This window comes from Podarcis muralis, chromosome 3 (genome assembly GCF_964188315.1).
Source record: "Podarcis muralis chromosome 3, rPodMur119.hap1.1, whole genome shotgun sequence".
Taxonomy (NCBI): Eukaryota; Metazoa; Chordata; class Lepidosauria; order Squamata; family Lacertidae; genus Podarcis; species Podarcis muralis.
This window is the reverse complement of record NC_135657.1, coordinates 42,994,332-43,013,790: the sequence shown is the minus strand read 5'-3', so window position 1 is coordinate 43,013,790 and position 19,459 is coordinate 42,994,332. Positions and strand designations below refer to the sequence as shown.

General features: G+C 40.6%; 1 protein-coding gene across 2 annotated transcripts; it reads left to right on the top strand.

The window, feature by feature from the left end:
- Positions 1 to 1,189: 1,189 nt before the first annotated feature.
- Positions 1,190 to 19,148, top strand: DRC8 (dynein regulatory complex subunit 8). 2 transcript variants are annotated; one of them, XM_028721745.2, is made up of 7 exons: positions 1,210 to 1,485; positions 7,519 to 7,603; positions 9,687 to 9,759; positions 12,127 to 12,206; positions 12,866 to 12,908; positions 12,998 to 13,064; positions 13,532 to 19,148. In XM_028721745.2, the coding sequence occupies exons 1-7, from the start codon at positions 1,452 to 1,454 to the stop codon at positions 13,645 to 13,647; spliced, it is 498 nt and encodes a 165-aa protein (XP_028577578.2). In that variant the 5' UTR covers positions 1,210 to 1,451; the 3' UTR covers positions 13,648 to 19,148. The 2 variants fall into 2 exon arrangements, with proteins under 2 accessions (XP_077781854.1, XP_028577578.2); XM_077925728.1 differs by lacking the exon at positions 12,998 to 13,064 and having other exon boundaries at positions 1,190 to 1,485.
- Positions 19,149 to 19,459: the final 311 nt, after the last annotated feature.

The window sequence follows — 19,459 nt, the reverse complement described above, 5'->3', positions numbered from 1 at the left end:
CAATGGAAGATCTTAATAATAATTATCTATTTACAGTGTGCATGTTCCTCAATCTGAAGAACCATAGCAGACTCCATATACCGGTATATATGAGATTAGACAGTATGGCATCCAAAGTATGTAGCTTCCAGACTGATTTGAGCAGCATCAACACTCAGGATTCTGCCATGGACATCAGAGTTCAGCCTTCCAGGATCTACTATTTTATTTTTATTTTTACTAAAACCATGAGAGGCACCATCCAGAACTTGGTACAAAAGTCATATACTAACAGTGCCATTCTTAGCAATGTCTACTCACAAGTAACTCCTACTGAATTCAGTGTAGCTTAATCCCAGGTTAAGTGGGGCTAGGACTGTAGCATTAGAATTAAAAAACTCAGCACAGGAATTTTAGTACCAGAACTGAATAGAGCTCACAACTCTTTCACATAAAAATCCACCCCTGCTTACCCCAAGCTACCTTCATTTCAGCAGTAAAAAGGCGGAAGGGGGAGTCATTCATTTGCTACTGTTGCTAAATAACTGGGAGTCAGAAATCCTCAGGGATCAACTGCAAATCACCCAGAAATCTGTCAGTAAATACAAATCTACTTTCTCCCCATTCCTGCTATACTGTATACACTTGCCTGGTGGTAAGTCCCATTGACCTTAACAACACTTACTTCTGAGTAGATATGTCTAGGAGTGCAACCAAGATTGAATTTCTGCGTGTTCATCAGCCATAAAAGACCCAGAGCTTTTGACTGAGAAAAAGATAGTATGCCTAATTAGGGATTGGGGAGAAAATTTATATTATTGTTATTTGGGCACATGCTTCTGAATTAAATCATATTTCAAACAGCTTGTCGATGCTGCCAAGGAGGTTTCCGCCAGCAAAGAACCAGAACATCCCTCCTCTGCAGCTGTCTAGTCAGTGTGCATGGGGCTCAGTGTTGGTGGGGTTTTTTGACAACTTACAGAAAGTGGGGTTTTGTTTTGTTTCTTCTTACAGCACACTTATGTTAAGGTGATTAGAAAAAGTCTCTAAAAATTCCCTTCTCCCCCTTCTGCTAGACCTTCCTGCCCCCCCTTTTAGTAAAAGCGAACCTTGGGCCTGAGGGCATGAAGTGTGCGTGTGAGAAAGTGCGCGCATATTGCTTTGGAACTGGAAAGCACTTCACGCAAGCAATGCAATGCAGCCGCTATGTGTACGATATATATAGGAACAAGAAACACAGCGCATTTCAAACTGCTCCCCGTGCATTTGTTTCCTGATGTTTCCCCATGCCCGCTTTCTTAAGCACCCTCTCCTACGAGAGCACCGCAATGCAAGAACACGTAGGAACGGACCGACACAGAGAAATCCGCCTGTGCGCGTTGCCGCCAAATCAGGCAGCGCGACGGAGGCGCTGGAGAGGGAGAAGGCCTGTGAAGCTCCAGTGTCTCCATGGCAACCGCTAAGGAAACAGCATGGCGACTGAGGACAAGGAAGCCGCTGCAGCGGGTAAGGGCAAAGCCTCCGGGAGGCTGAGGAAAAGCAGCTGGCTGATTCTCTCGGCCTTTATCCCCGGTGCTACCCTTAGGCTGCGTCTTGTGGTGTAGTAGTGAAGCCCAGAGAACACAGGTTGGGCGGGCGGGTCGGAGCCCGCTGGGTCCACGCGCACGTCTGCCTCCCTCCTTCCCTCCCTGCAAGATGGCACGTTCATCTCCAACATGGCAGAAGAATTCAGCAGGATGCCTTTTGAGAGCGGCCCCAAAATGTGGGTGTTGCAGAACTGCCTGAATGCGAAACTTGCTCCACATCCCGCGCTGGAAATATTAGCCAGCTGACTTCACACTGTCAGACTCAAGTCAGACGCAATTTCTTCAGCTCTTTAACTGTTTGACGCACATATTTCCCATATTGCACAGAATCGTAAGAGTTTGACGGGACCTCCCCACAAGGTCATCTTATCCAACCCATGGCAACCCAGGAATCTTTTCCCCAACAGGGGCACAACTGTGAGATTAAGAGTCTCATGCCCTCCCAACTGAGCTATCCCATATAGTTTTATTTTGCATAACGAAATCATCAGTATTAAAAATATAATGTAATTTTTATAAGCAGGGTACAATTCAGTTTGCTGGGGAAACCCAGTCAGATGGGGTGGGGCATAAATAATAAATATTATTACTTATGTCAGCGGCGTTACACATTAATTCACATTTATCTGTACAGTCATACTTCGGGATAAATGTGCTTCAAGTTAAGTATTTTTGGGTTGCGCTCCACGGCGACTCGGAAGTAACGGAGTGCGTTACTTCCAGGTTTCGCCGTGCGCGCATGCACAGACGGTCAAAATGACGTCACACGCATGCGCGGAAGCGGCGAAACGCGACCCGTGGACGCGCGGACGGAGGTTGCATTTGCTTCAGGATGCGAACGGGACTCCGGAACGGATCCCGTTCACATCCCGAGGTACCACTATATGCAATAAATAGATGCCCTTTTTGGACAGTCGTGTCACATATTACATTTCTCCAGGGCTGAAAGTAGCTACATGTTTTGCCCAGCATAACAACAGTGTATTCCTATCTGCCCCAGCTGCAACAAAACATGTCTCTCCCATATCAGTCTCTACAGCCACAGGAGGTGCTGTAACTCTCCAGTGGTTTGACTTCACCCTCAAAGGTGCACTCTTCCATTTTCTCCTGAGACAGATACCCACCTAAATCTACATTAGCATGTGTGACTTGGTGGGCTATAAATTCTTTTTTGTCAGTTAGTAGGTTTAGTGGGCATATTTGTATAGCAAAAATAAAATACACTGGGTTAGGCTATGGGCGTAGCCAGGCTGAATGTTACGGAGGGGAGTGCAGGACCTCAGTTAAGTACGGTACTTTTATTGATTTACTTGATGGGGGGGGGGAGCTGCCCCCTGCCCCCCCCCCCTTGGCCAAGCCTAACTTGGGTTAGGCTCAAGTTGTAAATCCCATTGATTTATATAAGATTTAAATGCTTAATTGCCATTTATTTAAAAGGTGTATAAACATGCATACATAATCTTCTCTAAATTCCCTATCTGAAATAGGTGTCCTATACAGCTGATTAACAGAGTGTGTGCATGGTAGTGATTCACCTTGTATGGTGTTATAACTTCTTAGCTGAAAACTTTAAATATTAGGAGGCTGGGAAATTTCCACACTTCTCCCCAGCAATTATTTAATATTTCTGAAGACTTCAGGAATGATCTAGTCTTTTGTTGGATATTGCCGATAAAATAGCTGAACACAAGAAAGATAAAAGCTTTTCTTCCTCAAAGAGGAAGAGTTTATATAAATTGATTTGATGACTGGTTCTCAGAAATGTGGTAAACAGCATTTCCCTAAAAGCTCACTTTCAGAATTATATGATACACAAGTCTTGGTCCTACTTTTTATTCTGTGAACCGATGCTCCTGTATAAATTAGAAATTTCAGTAGATGTTCTTTGTCTCTCTCTGAGCAATAACAGGCACAGTATTGACTAATAATTAATCTTCAGGGTATTGTCATGCACAGTTTCCAAGAGCTCTCAAGGTTAAAGCATCTCTTGAGTCTTATTACCTTGAAATATTCTTTGTATGTCATTTTGATCAAGGTTTTGATATACAAAACATTTCGTCTACAATAATCTCCTTGAACTCAAAACAAAAAAAATTCCTTGCAGTAGCACCTTAAAGACCAACTAAGTTAGTTCTTGGTATGAGCTTTCGTGTGCATGCACACTTCTTCAGATACACAGAATTTTTTTTGTTTTGACTATGGCAGACCAACACGGCTACCCATCTGTAACTGAATCCTTGAACTCAGCGAGACTGCTGATAAGTTAGTACTCTTTTAATTGTGGAGATATTCTCATAGACATATGATGAATGGGCTCAACCATGAGCCATTTCATCAGTTGTCATGTTTATTATGCTCTCAGTTGCAATGTTTAAGCCAATGACTATTATTAGGCATATAACATACTTTTTTTTTTTTACTTCAGAAAGGTAAAATGGCTTTTGTGACATGTAAAGTAAGGTTTCTCTAACTAGGGTTGCCATATTTTGAAGAGCAAAAAAGAGGACACATTTGCGGACTTCTACTTTTAACAATGGGGACGCGGGTGGCGCTGTGGGTTAAACCACAGAGTCTAGGGCTTGCTGATCAGAAGGTTGGCGGTTCAAATCCCTGTGATGGGGTGAGCTCCCGTTGCTTGGTCCCTGCTCCTGCCAACCCAGCAGTTCGAAAGCACATCAAAGTGCAAGTAGATAAATAGGTACCGCTCCGGTGGGAAGATAAACAGCGTTTCCGTGCGCTGCTCTGGTTCGTCAGAAGCGGCTTAGTCATGCTGGCCACATGACCTGGAAGCTGTACGCCAGCTCCCTCGGCCAATAAAGCGAGATGAGCACCGCAACCCCCAGAGTCGGCCACGACTGGACCTAATGGTCAGGGGTCCCTTTACCTTTACCTTACTTTTAACAATGGATCGCTATGACAACTCTCATTTTACATACCCATGAAAAAGAGGATGTGTCCTGGAAAAAGAGGACATATGGTGACTTGCCCCTGTTGATAGTGCACAAGCAGTATCAGTCCATGGTGTAGAATCTTGAATTAGGTCACAAAGTTGTCTTATGAACATTGCTAGGCATGGCTATATCCTTGCATCCAATACTGCATTTATTTGTCTTGTTGGTTACTGGCAGAAATACCCAAAAGTACATATATTTGCTTCCATGGGTGGTCCATTTTGATCAAATGAAATTGCATTTGCAAGTAAAAGTAGTGCAAGTTTTTTGCAGTTCATACATTCTTGTTAGTTCGGACCAAAATCATGTATTCCTAACTATTCTCATGTTAGCTCTGCTGAGTTTAGTAGCAGTTCCTTCACTGTAAGTGTGCTTATGAATGCTTTAGGATCATTTCTTTGCCTCAAGAGCCCAGTGCACCATGGAAACAGGAGTTGCTCCACCTCAAGAGGTTGCTGTGCTGTGAAGACAGGAGTAAACTAAGAAATCTGAGTCCTGAGCTGTTGGGAATGCTGTTCCACAGAACAGAGGCAACCACACTAAAAGCCCTACTCTGAGATACGGTACTGCAGAGCGGTTTCTGAGATGTATGAAACTTGCAGGAGAAACTCTCCCAAGGATTGCAGTGATCTGCTGAGGGTATAAGGCCATCTCTCAAGTAACCTGATCCTGAGCTGTATAGGGCCTTATAGGCTAGTGCCAACACCTTGAACTTGGGCCAGTAGCAAATCGGCAGCCAATGCAAATCCTACAAGCAGAGTGTAGTTTGTGCCCGAATGAACCTACTGTAGCCACTGCTGCAGCCTCTGGACCAGCACCAAGAGTTGGCCCACATAGAGTGAATTTACTATGCTATGAGCACCCTGTGATCCCCGAAAGCATATGCTACAATGCATTTGCTAAATTTGAAAGCTGCCACAAGATTCTTTGTTGGTTTTGCTGCAACAGATGGACATGGCTACCATTCTGGAAGTCCTTATTCTGCAAATTAACATGGAAGAAGAATGCAACATGGTCTGTCACATTTCAGAGTTAAGTTAGATCCCCCCCCATCAGCTGTCTGGTTTCTTCTCTTTACCAGTTGGGGTACTGTCATTATTATTATCCAAGCTAAACAATGTTTCCATGCACTCTGGCACTCGTCATGGTGTCCCATTGCGCCAGAAGCGGTTTAGTCCTGCTGGCCACATGACATGGAAAACTAACTGTGGACAAACACTGGCACCCTCAGCCTGAAGCATCCAGGGGTCCTTTACCTTTTTACCTTATGCAAGGGAATAGCATCAAAACTACTGGGTACTGTTGAGAGCAGTCAGAAAAGCCGATCTGAAAATTCCTGCCTTCCCTATCCTCAAAGAGATGGAACCAATATAACTTACTAAGAGTCACCTAAAATTTCCCAAATATCTGGGACCATTGCTGATAATTCACATAGGTGGCAACCCCAATAAAATATTAATGCAATTTGCATAGTTTATACCATGACAGATAATCACGTTAAATTAAAACTCATTATAAAGCTACCATTTAATTATCAAGTTTAAAATGCTGTGAAGAAAAGGTCTATAGTTCTGGAAGTAAGTATGAATAATTTCACCGCTTACTATCAAGCTAAAAAACCACACACATTGTAGCCAAAAAATAAATAAATTAAGAAAAAATGTATATAGAATATACAATGTTCTTTATTGCAAGGAAATGAACAAATAATAAATGTATAAACACTACTATTAAATTCTTAGGCCAATTCTAATATGCTGTGTTACAGTATTAGCCAAATGCAGTATTAGCCAAATGCATCTTAATCAGTATTCTAGTGTATTCTCAAAAACACAACTGTTCAACAGGCTTTGATTTCTAGTATACAGTATAACCACTTAAAGAAAATGGACAAAACACTCCAAACCTTTCTTGTACAAAGATGTCCTCAATCAGCAGTAAGGGTGCAATCCTAACCCCACTTACCTGAATTCAAGTTCCACTGAATTCAACAAGACCTGCTTCTGAGTAGACATCATTAGCATGGTGCTGTAAATTATCCTTCACTGTAACTTGCAATAGAGTAGCTAGTGCTAGTACTACTCAGAACAGATCCATTAACATTAATAGACACGGCTAACTTAGGTTCATTAATTTCACCGGGTCTCTTCTGAGTAGAACTTAGTTGGGTACAATCCAGTGTCAACCTATCCTGGTTAATTAGTATATTCAGCACCCTCGTCATGAAAATTTATTTGTATCAAAATCTTCAGTAAGTATGCATGCATATCTTTTATGCCTTTAGACCTAAAATGCATTTTAATAAATGAATAAATAGCTGGTGTGTAGGTAACTGGATGTGGTCTGTGGTGTGACAGACACCAGTTGCCATGGTTTGATCTGAATCAGCTATGGGGATGTGCTATTTTCCACTGTGAGGAAGGCTCCCATTACTACCAATGGGAGCTTGCCTTCCACTGCAAATAGCTAATGGAGCGGGGGACGGACTCTGGTTCTGCTTGGGACTGTGGCGGGGCAAATGTTTAAAACCCCCAAACATCAATTCCCAGATTTTTTATTTTTAAAAAATCATGCTTGCCAGGGTTAGAGATGTGAAAAATGCATTTAGTTTAGCTGTAAGATGACTAGGATGGGGGAGGCAACATCTTTCCGAAATGTCATTACCAATTGGAGTTTTTCAGAAATGATTAAAGGGACAGATTCAAAGAAAGCGGATTGAGAAATTTCAATTACATTTCACCGACTTTCTGTTTTACTTGATATACTGCCTTCACACAAAGGAAATTGTTTTCAGAGCAGCTCACAACACACAAAGTAAACAAACAAAACTTATAAATAATATGTTTTGCTAAATGCCTTATCTGATAAAGAATTACAGAGAACTCAGAAGATTCCTCACTGTTTTATGACACTTTGGTTGGTTATAAGAAAGATCTTGTCATACTGTGGACAAGAGAAATTATATATATATATAACACATTCATTATTGTTTCATTTTGCAGAGTCTGCAATAACTGAAATCCATAAGAAGATCACTGAGGCTTTTGAGGTGTTTGACCATGAGTGTAATAAAACTGTGGATGTCAGGTCTGGAAGATCTTCTTTCAGAACTATTACAATGTAACAGTGTTTTAGAGTGCAAGAAACCAGAGTTGGTGTATATTGGTATACAGTGGAACCTCAGGTTAAGAACTTAATTCATTCTGGAGGTCCGTTCTTAAGCTGAAACTGTTCTTAACCTAAGGTACCACTTTAGCTAATGGGGCCTCCTGCTGTCTCTGCGCCGCTGCTGCACGATTTCTGTTCTTATCATAAAGCAAAGTTCTTAATCCGAGGTACTATTTTTGGGTTAGTGGAGTCTGTAACCTGAAGCGCCTGTAACCTGAAGCGCCTGAGGTACCACTGTACATTTGCCCCAGGGCTTGTGAATTAGCCTCACTCTTTTTGAGGCAGCAGCAGCTGCCATTGACACTGCCTTGCCTGCACTCCGGGGAAGCTCCTGAACTATACAGTGGCTTTTAGGGGGCAATGAGTGGATGGAGGTGGGAACTAGGCAGCTGGTAGTTTCCCTTTGCCTTATCTGAAGGATTCTTGGAATACTTCTGGCACCAGCACAAACTTAAAGGCATTTGTAAGGTGTTTCGGAGGCAAGGATGACAAAACTGTATAGGATGCCTTTTTAGCTATTTCAGTTTCTAGAAAGGTTAGCCACAGCAAAAGCTACAGCATTAGAGTCTTGTGGTACCTTAAAAATGAAAATAATATTTATTATGGCATTATAATAAATAGTTCATAAATTGCCAAAAGACTCTTAGACTATTTTTTAGCAGTTGTCTCCTACAACAGCAACTTAATTGGGTTATAGCATCATCCTGTAGAATTGTTTTGTTTCTATACAGACATGCAAAAGGAACAAAAGATTACTGTATCTTCTTTAAATTTTCTTTCAAGGATACACATGCCCAAAATCTTGCAACACTTTCTCAATAAGCACAGTCTTTAAGGTGCTACTGGAAGGAATTTTCTTTGTTTTGACTATGGCAGACCAACACGGCTACCTATCTGTATCAATAAGCACAGTTCAACTTTAATTTTTTTTATTAAAGAGAGCTGCTGATACATGTTTAATTTGCCACTAGGCTTGTATCTCTGGTCTCAAGAGCACCGACTAAATTTGAAGTAATTTTAGATATCTAGTCACTGTAGGATGGGAGGTATTTGTTTGTTACTATGTTATGTATTTTTGTGTTTTTATATTGTAAACCACCCTGGGATCATTGGATGAAGGGTGGTATAGAAATTTAATAAACAAACAAACAATAAACAGACAAACACACGGACAAACAAACAAAATATGTTCATGCAAGGGAAGTTTCCTGTCCTCTTCTTCCTCCTGCAGCTGTCTGTGTCCCCTAAAAATCCTCTCTGGAGGATCAGGAGTCAGAACTTGTCATGAACTGGTTGGACACAGAAGAATGGTGGGAGGAGCCAGCTGGGAAACCACCAGGGGAAGAAGGCTCAGAGCCCAGGGAGTGGTGGTGGGACAACAATGAGTGATTAGAGGGAAAAGAGAAGGTGTCAGAAGCTGAAGAGGTAACAGGGCTTAGTGAGCTGGGAGAGACTGTGGCAGAGAGAAGTCCAGAATCAGAGGCAGAAGCTAAAGCAGGTGAGTGGGAGGAGGGAGGTCAAGAAACAGAGATGAGTCAGGCTGGTGATGAGTCACTGGTGTCTCTTCTGTTGAGACAAGCTCCCCTCCCCACTGACTCCTAGAGCCAGGAAAGGCATGAAGCAGGAGGAGCAGATGCAGACAAGGAGGTGCAGTCTCTGATTGCTTAGAAAAAGCCTGGAGAAAAGGGGACATAGATGGCTGAGGGGAGGCAGGGACCTTTAGTCTAGACAACTGATTTCATGGGGTAAGGCCTACCGAACTACTGCACTCATTAGGCCTGACACAAATCCAAGTCTGTAAAGATCATGTTTTTGATAATAAAGCGTTAACTCCAATGTCGAATGGTGTGATATTCTGGCCAGCTTCTAAGCAATGTAAGTAGGGTATGTTTAGGTAGGGTATGGGGAGCTGCTGGGTAAAAGAGGAATTGGCCCACAACTGTAGCTGCTAAAGATTTGTATTGCACTGCAGATTTATTAACAAATATATTCTTTCTTTCAGGGAGATTGGTACAATCATTAGGTCATTAGGATGCTGCCCAAGTGAAGGGGATCTACATGATATGATTGCAGAGGTACTGTGTTTTTTAAGTTCTATCATTTTATACAGGAAATCTGATCTCTCTTCCTAAATTAACAAAAGTTTAAAATACCATACGGAGGAACTGCCTTTATACCCATACCTAAAGTGCATCATTTGTGCACAGTTCAGAGTCCTCCATGAGTGTGAGAGCTAAAAGACTGAAGCAGAGAACCTTACCTGTGGTGGAAACCCTTGCAAGAATTAAAATTCTGCAGGGACAGGACTTAGCTCTGCACCCTCACTCTCCTTGCACCTTTGTTTATACCTGACAAGACCAAATGCCCAGATAGGGCTAATGACTTTAACCTCAGGACTGTCTAATCAAATCCCCCCTTTGTAATAAATACCAGTTTTCAGGAAATACTCAACTGTGAAATTGATGAAGTAAAATAATGGCTTGGTAATGCTACAGGCTACTGTATAAAAAATGAATGCAGTCAATAGGTCTTAGAAGTATAACTTTACTTTTGTGGATAAAGCACTTTTGTAACAATTCCTTAACTAGAGGTCTATTCTACACATTGTCACTAGACTTCCTCTGTTCTGTTCTTTTCTGATCTTGACTATGAATGGTATCCTGTTCCTCATGGATGGTTTCCTTCTTCCAAGAGAAATAACTGCTTCAGTGTAAACAATTTCATATAATAACATTTTATTCTTTCAAAAATTCTGTTTCGAAGGAGCAGTGTTTTGCACAAATGTGCTGTTACCACTAGAGGACAATGTTGAGTTACTGAAAATGCCCACTGTTGCTTGTCTTGTGTAGTCTTGGGAGTATTATGATAATGAACAAATTGGATGTCAACAAACAATATGTTTAAAACAACAAGCTTTAACCTATATAATTGTTAGAATCATCTTAGTATCCTTGTTAGAATCTTAATTTCATCATCATCATCACTTTTAATTTGTATACCGTATTTCTATTTTACAATACCCAAAGTGATTTACAAGCTGAAGAAACATAGAATGTACACCTTATAACAATCTAATCCAATACAAAAATGTGATAATAAAACATAACTTTAAAATGAGCAACTTATATCAAATAAAGTAATATTCAACAATCCATTAGAATAGTATAGAATAATATTAAATATCAGCATATAAAAATTAAACAGAAATCCGCTCTTAACAATTGTAAGAAAAAGATTCTAAACTATAATCAATAAAACAACAGCAAGTCACAGTGCATAAAATAATATAATACAAATTGAGAAGCAGAGACTGGAGGGTGGGGCAAGGCAGGTGGAAGAAGGCCAGGCAGTAATAAGAACACATCCTATTAATGCTCAGTTATTCTCCCAGCATGTTTTCAAACTGAGATAGGATTGTCTGCCAATACAAAGTGTATTTAGCATATTTTATTTAGTGTATTTTATTGAGTCATTATATTTTGCTATATAAAATTTCTATTTAAGAGTCTGTTCTGGTATAATGTGGAGACCAATCTCCCATGACTTTCCTAAGATAGAAAAGCAAAGTGGCATCAGATAGCTTTCTGCACTGTAACATATCACTGGTGTCAGCTGACCCAGGTATTAGGTAAGTGAAATCTATCTATAACTGGCCTCTCATAGTATACCGTAATTTGTGCTAACGTGTAGGCTGTCTGCTAATGGTTGCAAATCTAGCGGGAGTTGAAATACTGTATTGAGGAACTACAAGCACTATTCCTAAGTTATTTGGGAACGAGGTTGTAATTCAATTGCAGAGTGCATGCTTTGCACACAAAAGATTCAGAGTTCAAGACCTGCCAGGTATAGCTAAGAAAGACCTCATTCTGAAACTCTGGGGAGTTGCTTCTAATCAGCGTAGATAAACCTACGGTCTGACTCTGTATAAATCGGCTTCCTTTGTTCCTATGCTGACATCAGAGAAACCCCAAACTCCTTTTTTTAATATTGGTGTAAGGTAGTTTAAAGGGGACGTGTTCCTGGTACATTCTGCAGGCATTCTGCTCCTCCTGTTTTCAACATCCACTGATTCAGACTTTCACCATACACTCCCACTCTGATTATGCCCATGCAATGCATACTCTGGGCCCCGTGTCTGAGCACTCTGCTTTGTGTGAAGGCCAGGCCATCTGTATGTGGCCAGTGTTACAGATCAGCGAGGAAGGAGAGGAATGGGGACTGGTCTGATGTATCCACTCTGCTCTCCACATCTGACTGCCCTCTGCTACAGATGTCCTATTCTCAGCATTAGTCCATGGATTCAATGCATCCATGTGAAGGATAAGATATTTGCCTTTCTTTTATTATTATGTTTGCAAATATCTGCTAGCTTAAACTTGAGAAAACTCATTTTCTTTTCAGTTTGTCTGTATTTCATCTTGCTTATGTATTTTTATTTTTAGGTAGAAGAAGAAGAACCAACTGGGTTTATTCGTTTGGAAAAATTTCTTCCCATGATGACTAGAGTATTGACGGAAAGAAGGTGATTTAAAAAAGGACCTGTTTATATAACTTGAGTCATGCATATATTTATATAGGGTGGGCTATTGGGTTGTTGTTTTTATGTTTATTACATATTTTGTGGTTTTATATCTTGATTTTATTCTGTGAACCACCCTGAGGCCCCCGGGTGTAGGGCGGTATATAAATTCAATTAATAATAATAATAATAATAATAATAATAACACACACACATCTAATTTTATTCAAGGTTCTTTTATAAGCTGTACAGACAAAATCTGTTTTAAAGTATAAGCTTCACTGTGAAAAAAATATAATAGATTTGTTTTTAAAACTGGGCATGTCAATTCTACTATTCTTCCACTGTATTGACTTCATTGTGTATGTCTTTCTAGAGACTTTCTCTTAAATAAAATGATAACAAATTCCATGGGAAGATATGTTGAGAACAAAAATTGGCATGGATAATGACTTTACCTAATTAGCAGTACAAAGTAAGCATCATCATAAGTAATTCATAGACCTCTGCTTAGAGGTCTTTCTCAGAGCCCAGATTGCAACAACAAATGATGCTCTTCTTAAAAGAGAAGAGCAAGGCAATGGTGCTGCTGCAGCAAAGAGACTGGGGCACAACTGAGATACATACCACCACTAAGTATCTTTTTAATTGAATCATTTCAGGTACCGCCCAATTCCAGAAGATATTCTTTTACGTGCATTTGAGGTCTGTATCAATTAAATTCTACTTATGGAGGAGAATACTACTTAAATCAAGAGAAGGAAGAGTAATATTTTATATTCTATTCTTTTTAGGTTTTAGACCAGAATAAATGTGGACATCTTACTAAAGATGAGCTGGTCAAGTACATGACTGAAGAAGGTATATTTACAAGATGCTTTTGCTGTTCTGAAGTGCAGACTCCACAGCTATATGTGGTCAGCTCCCACCTCTGCCTCTGATAGTGCAGGAACCCGGAAAAGGGCCTCTGAGAAGGGCCCAGGTTTGGAGGGGACCCCAATTTTGGGGGTTCGTAGTTAATTTTACTTTCTGAGAATGATCTTAATAATCAGGCAGGTTCATGTGGGAGAAGGTGGCCCTAAAGACGCTTGAATCGCAAGCCATTAAAAGTGAAAACCAGCACTTTGAATTGTGCTAAGAAGTTACCAAGTTCATCTGTTATATGATTATGTGTGTATGCAATGAAAGCAAAAGTACCCAGGTCTGTGCTTTTTTCTTGGTGTGATTGAAAAAATGTACGGTAAGTAGCAAGAATGCTTGGGAAGGCTGAGCAGTAAAAAATAAAAAGAAACGATAGCCATTTGCAAATATTCCTGTTTTTGCTGCAGGTGAGCCTTTCACTCAAGAAGAAATGGAGGAAATGCTGTCTGCTGCTGTGGATCCAGAAACAAATAATGTTCGCTACAAAGACTACATCTCAATGATGGTTGTGGATGAAAACTAAGGACTTCTTGTGTAACTCATATAGGTCTGAACCTTTTGCTTGGTGCTTGTTGATTAACATCATTGGAGTTGTTCTGTATTTGCCATGAGATTGCAGCAGAGGCTTATGTTGAAATAATTTATCTATGAAAATATTATCCTTTTATATACTTAGTAAAATACAGTTGTTGTAAAAAGATAGTTTTCAAATGTTTGGATAAGAAAATAAGAAAACTTCAGATTATGCAGAGGAAGCACAAACCACTGGGTCCAGCAGGATTTATTCCCAGGTAACTTTATAGGATCCCAGCCAAAAACTACAGTATGAGGTATTATCATTATTATTTATTGAATTTATATACCGCCCTATACCTGGAGGTGTCAGGGCGGTTCACAGAAAACACGTACTAGGGAAACATGAAACATAGCAAATCTCACTCCCAAGTAAACATGCATAGGTACAGAACAAAACAATGAGGGGCAACATAATATTATTATTAATTGCATTATTAGTCTTTTAAAAATGAAAAATAGAAATAATTTCATGAATTACTTCAGATGTAGACAAAACTAGGAAGAGTTGTGCTTCAAGTAAATAAGTTATGATATAACTAACATTTTGAAGGCAAAACTATTAGAGATCAGTTCATATTTAACATTGATCCTTATATTTTTGGTCTGCATAGATGCGAACTTACCAAATGTTTTGATTTATAGCAAAACTCTCTAAAACTATATGACTTTGATCTGACTTCATTAAGGAAGTTATGCAAACTAGTCAAACAGTCTAGTTGTTTGTTGAGACTTGAAATCTGTGGAGGAGCTGTTATTGAAAGGATTTTCTGTAACTAAAAGCAGAGCACTGGTGAAGGCTCTTGACTTGGGAACACTCTTTCGCCATTGTTCCTAGAAAATAAGTTTGTTTACTTCCAGGTATGCTGTAATGCTTCTCTGTTTATTCAAGGTATTACTTCCCCCTCCTTCCACTGGTCTAGTTTGCATTTAATAAGATTCTGCTGACTAAATTGTGTTTGTGGTGGTGAAACTCTCTTCAGAGGTTTGCAGCATCACAATTTCCTGTTGATTCTCCTTAATAGCTATCTTGGAGTAGGCCAGGGAGGCCTGGTTAAGAGTAAGGCGGCAGTGTGCTTAAACCTTTTTACAAACACACTTGGAGATATAGCCCTGCCCCAGAGAGAGCAAATAAAAGACAAAGCAGGGGATAAGATGTGCATGATCACAAGGCCTCTCTGTAGGATGGATTTACAGGAAGTAGATGTGAAAAACTTAAGAGCAAGTGAGACCTTGGGCCAACCCATGTGAAAAACACTGGAATCATGAAATTATGAGTTACTTAGAAAGTTCCTACCACAAAAGCAAATGCAGGTTTTGAATATTTTTAAAAGAAATATTGTCTGTTAATTCACATTTACTTGCATTATCATGGTAAAAGTAACTTGGAGGCAAGATGGAACTCCTCCTCTCCGCTAGGAGGAGTGCAGAGAGAAGAATGTCACGGTGCACCTGTAGCAATGAAAACCAGATGCCTTCACCTGCAACAAAACATGTCTCTCCTGCGTTGGTCTCTACAGCCACAGCGGGTGCTGTGACTCTCCAAAGACTTGACTTTACCCCCAAAGGCACACTCTTCCATTGTCTCCCGAGTTAGAAAGATGCCAACAACAACCAGATGGAACCCTTTTGGAATGGCACAGCTGCCAGTTGTCCAAGATACAATAGCCCAATAATATTTTATGGAACCATCCCCTTATGTAGGAGCCAAACCACTGCAACCTAGTGACTCCTACTCCTACAGAACTTATCCTCAGGATACTACCAATCAATGGTATCCAAAGTCACAGGTCAAGAATAAGCAACAGGGCCACACTCTCCCTGCCTTCTCCTAATAAAAGCCATCCATCAAGGTGACCAAGGGCAATTTGCTCCCACAGCCAGGCCTGAACCCAGACTAGAATGTGTTTGGATAATCCGTTTCCTCCAAAAGTACTTGCAAATGAACAGCTACCATTCCCCCACCCTGGGGATATTTTGCAGCAAGCCTCCAGAGCTGGCTTTTAAAGGCACAGTTGCACTACTGCTTCTTTATGGGAAATAAGTAGAACCTCTTCATGTAAAGATGCGTTTATCACGTCAGTCTCCTCCAGCTCACTTGCATTAACTGACAAGCAAGCACTAAGAAGGGAGGCAATTGCCCAGGCAGCCACAAGCACCTTGAGTCCTCAGGACTCAAAAGCTGAAACAGATCCCATAACACCAGACATGCTGGACATTTCAGCTGCATCTGTCTCAACTACGGTGTTTAAATTTACACAGAAGCAAGCAACTTTATCCTCAAAATGCCTGACAAATTTTTCTTAGCAGGCACCCAAGAAGAAGAAGAGGAGGAGGAGTAGTAGTTTGGATTTGATATCCCGCTTTATCACTACCCTAAGGAGTCTCAAAGTGGCTAACAATCTTCTTTCCCTTCCTCCCCCACAAGAAACACTCTGTGAGGTGAGTGAGGCTGAGAGACTTCAGAGAAGTGTGACTAGCTTGAGGTCACCCAGCAGCTGCATGTGGAGAAGTGGGGAAGCGAACCTGGTTCACCAGATTACGAGTCCACCACTCTTAACCACTACACCATGCTGGCTCCAGACTCCCCATTCAGAGGGGCAGATATTAATAAACCCCACACTACTTGGAAAAGCACTGTTGGGCAGTTAATTGAGGATGTAATGGAGGTGAAAAAGAACAATTTATTTGCTGCCCTCAACACCATACAGTAGGCACAGTCATGCACTCTAAAGTCAGCTTGGTCACCTTCCCAACAAATTTTGTGCCATATTGCTGCAGTTGTCATCTAGCCTGTTTCATCATCTAGAGTACCGCAGGGAAACCAAGGAACAGCATGGGCATCACCATTGCTGAGGACTCTTAGGAGGAACCATGTTGATTGCCCTCTGCATCTCACCATTGCATAGTGAGCCTGGGGCCTCAACAGAATTGCCAGTTCTGTTCACCAGAATTTTGCCAGCTATGTCTTATAATGTTTCTGCAGCATTGTGACCTGGCGACAATTGCCAAGAAGCAGCGAGGGTCCTGAATTTTACAAATTGACTTTAACTAACCAGCTAATTCTTTGCAAACTGGGTTCTAGTTCCGCATGTATTCACATATTTAACTAATTTGTTTCTAATTACACATATTTTACCCACGTGTCTAGCATGGGATAATATGATTAGCCTTTTAAAAAATCATTATAATAACTACATTTCATTCTTAGGCTGTAGTGGCTGACTATAGAAAGAAGTCCCAAGTTAATTATTTACATTTTTTGAAGAGCCTGGGTGAATAATACTTCCTAATCCTGGTATCTGTTACTGCTTAAACTACTCTGAAATCTCTTCTAGGGACTCTTATCTCAAGACAGTAAATCAGATTTCTCACACTATGCAAATAATTCAGTTGCAATACAGGGCAATCCAATATATTGTGGAGCCTTCATAACCTCTGTTTGTTCTCATAGAGTGGAATCAAGGTTGTGTAATAGCCAAGACAGGTGTATGGTGCCCAAATTTTGAACAGTGGCCTCTTAATTTTAGTTACAAAATGCTGTTCCTTTACACCGATCTTGAGAACATTAACTTGCCATTTGCATCTAAGACTATGAATGAACCATTATCAGAGACTAGTTTTATAGACTTGTTTCTTCTAGAACCTCTAATTAAGGCATGTGAAATAATTAAGATTGTTGCCTTCTGTATCAGTAATTTCTTCTACAATTAAATTTTCACTTATGTTTTTAATAACTTCCTTCCCTGCTTACAATGCTAATGACTAATTAGCCCCAGATTCGTTTCGTTTCAGTGCAATAAACAAGTAATGCCACAGTTTATTATTTTTTTCTAATAAAGAGCAGAAGTGGAGCACCCCTGAATGCAATAAATGCAAATAAAGTCTGAATAGCCTAAAACTTAATGAGAAAAACTGATTTGGACTTGTCTTTTGATTTGCAAACGCTCTGCTTCTGAGAGTGGGTTTAGCTTAGCAGTTAGAGGACCATGTAGGAGCCAGGAATTAAATGGTTAAAATCTCAGTTCAGCCTGAGCAAACTGGGTGGCCTTAGGCCAGCAAGTTTGCCATCCCAAGCCCTGTCCCCATGTTCACTCTCTAATCAGGGGATAATACAGACCAATTTTACAGGGAGGACACTGGGCCCAACTAGATGATCTGATGGTGGCAGCCTCATCTCTTACACAATTGGGTTGGCACTAATTCCCTATTAAGTAAAACACAGAAGATTTAAAAGGCCACATAGGCTGAAACCTCCTCCCACTGTACTCTCACATTCAGAAGCATTTCCTCCCAGCCATTTTTCTCCCTGTGAGGCAACATAACAACTGCTGGGAGTTGGGTAGATGGGAAGCATGTGCAAAGGAAGGGTTCGGTTCTTCGCTTCATCTGGTCACGCTAGGTAAATGTAAAGGTACCCCTGACCATTAGGCCAGTCGTGGACGACTCTGGGGTTGCGCGCTCATCTCGCTCTATAGGTCCAGGGAGCCGGCGTTTGTCTACAGACAGCTTCCAGGTCATGTGGTCAGCATGACAGCCACTTCTGGCGAAACCAGAGCAGTGCACGGAATGCCGTTTACCTTTCCGCCGGAGCGGTACCTATTTATCTACTTGTGCTTGATGTGCTTTCAAACTGCTAGGTGAGCAGGAGCTGGGACCGAACAATGGGAGCTCACTGCATTGCGGGGATTCGAACTGCCAACCTTCCGATCAGCAAGCCCTATGCTCTGTGGTTTAGACCACAATTTCTTTCCCCTTAGAATCATAGAACTCCTCTTAGTCTCCTCTTTAACAGGCTAAACAGACTCAATTCCCCAAAAGGCTTGGTTTCCAAACCCTTTATCGCCTCGGTCACCCTCCTCTGCACACATTCCAGATTGTCAATATCCTTAAATTGTGGCTCCCAGAACTGTGACACAGTACTCCAGGTGCAGTCTGACCAAGGCAGAATAGGGTGGTACTATTACTTCTCTTGACCTAGACATTATCCTTCTGTGGATGCAGAAGTATGGCATAAGCTTTTTTTTTTTTTTTTTTTTTTTTGCTGCTGCATCACACTGTTGACTCATGTTGAGCTTGTGGTCTACTAAGACCCCTAGATCCTTTTCACATATACTACTGACAACCCAGGTGCACTCCATCTTCCTGCCTAAATGTAGCACCTTATATTTGTTCCTATTGAAATTCATTTTGTTAGTTTGTAATTTAATTCTGTATGCATTTTAATTTAAGGTTAAAAAGAGCAATTATTATTATTATTTCAGTATTTGAATTTATAAACAGAAGGAAATGGTAGACCTGTCAATATAGGGCATCCAAATGCATGAAATTATTGTAGACTGTAAAATCTATGCTGCGTGCCTTCACAGTTAAATGAATGTGTAAAACATTACTTTTTATTGCTCAGAAAACATGTATCAATATGATATTAATAAGTATGCATTGATTTTTGCTGAGGAGAGCACAAGATTTATGAAAGCAAGTACTATTGCATGGCAAAAACTTAGAAGTGGGCTTTGCGTCCAATCAATAAAATAGTATTCCTTCGAGATCCAGAGACAACTTCCCCTAACCAATGAAATACTCCCACCTGGAAAAACAAATTGGCCTGTGTATGAATTGAAATACTGTACGCATTTATTAGGGCATTGGAATAGTTGCTTTGCAGTGAAATTAGAATCATTGGCATGTCAGATATCCTTTTTAGGAGGAAAAATCTCAAACACGAGAGCTTGGGTACTTAAGACTTTCCCCACCTGCCA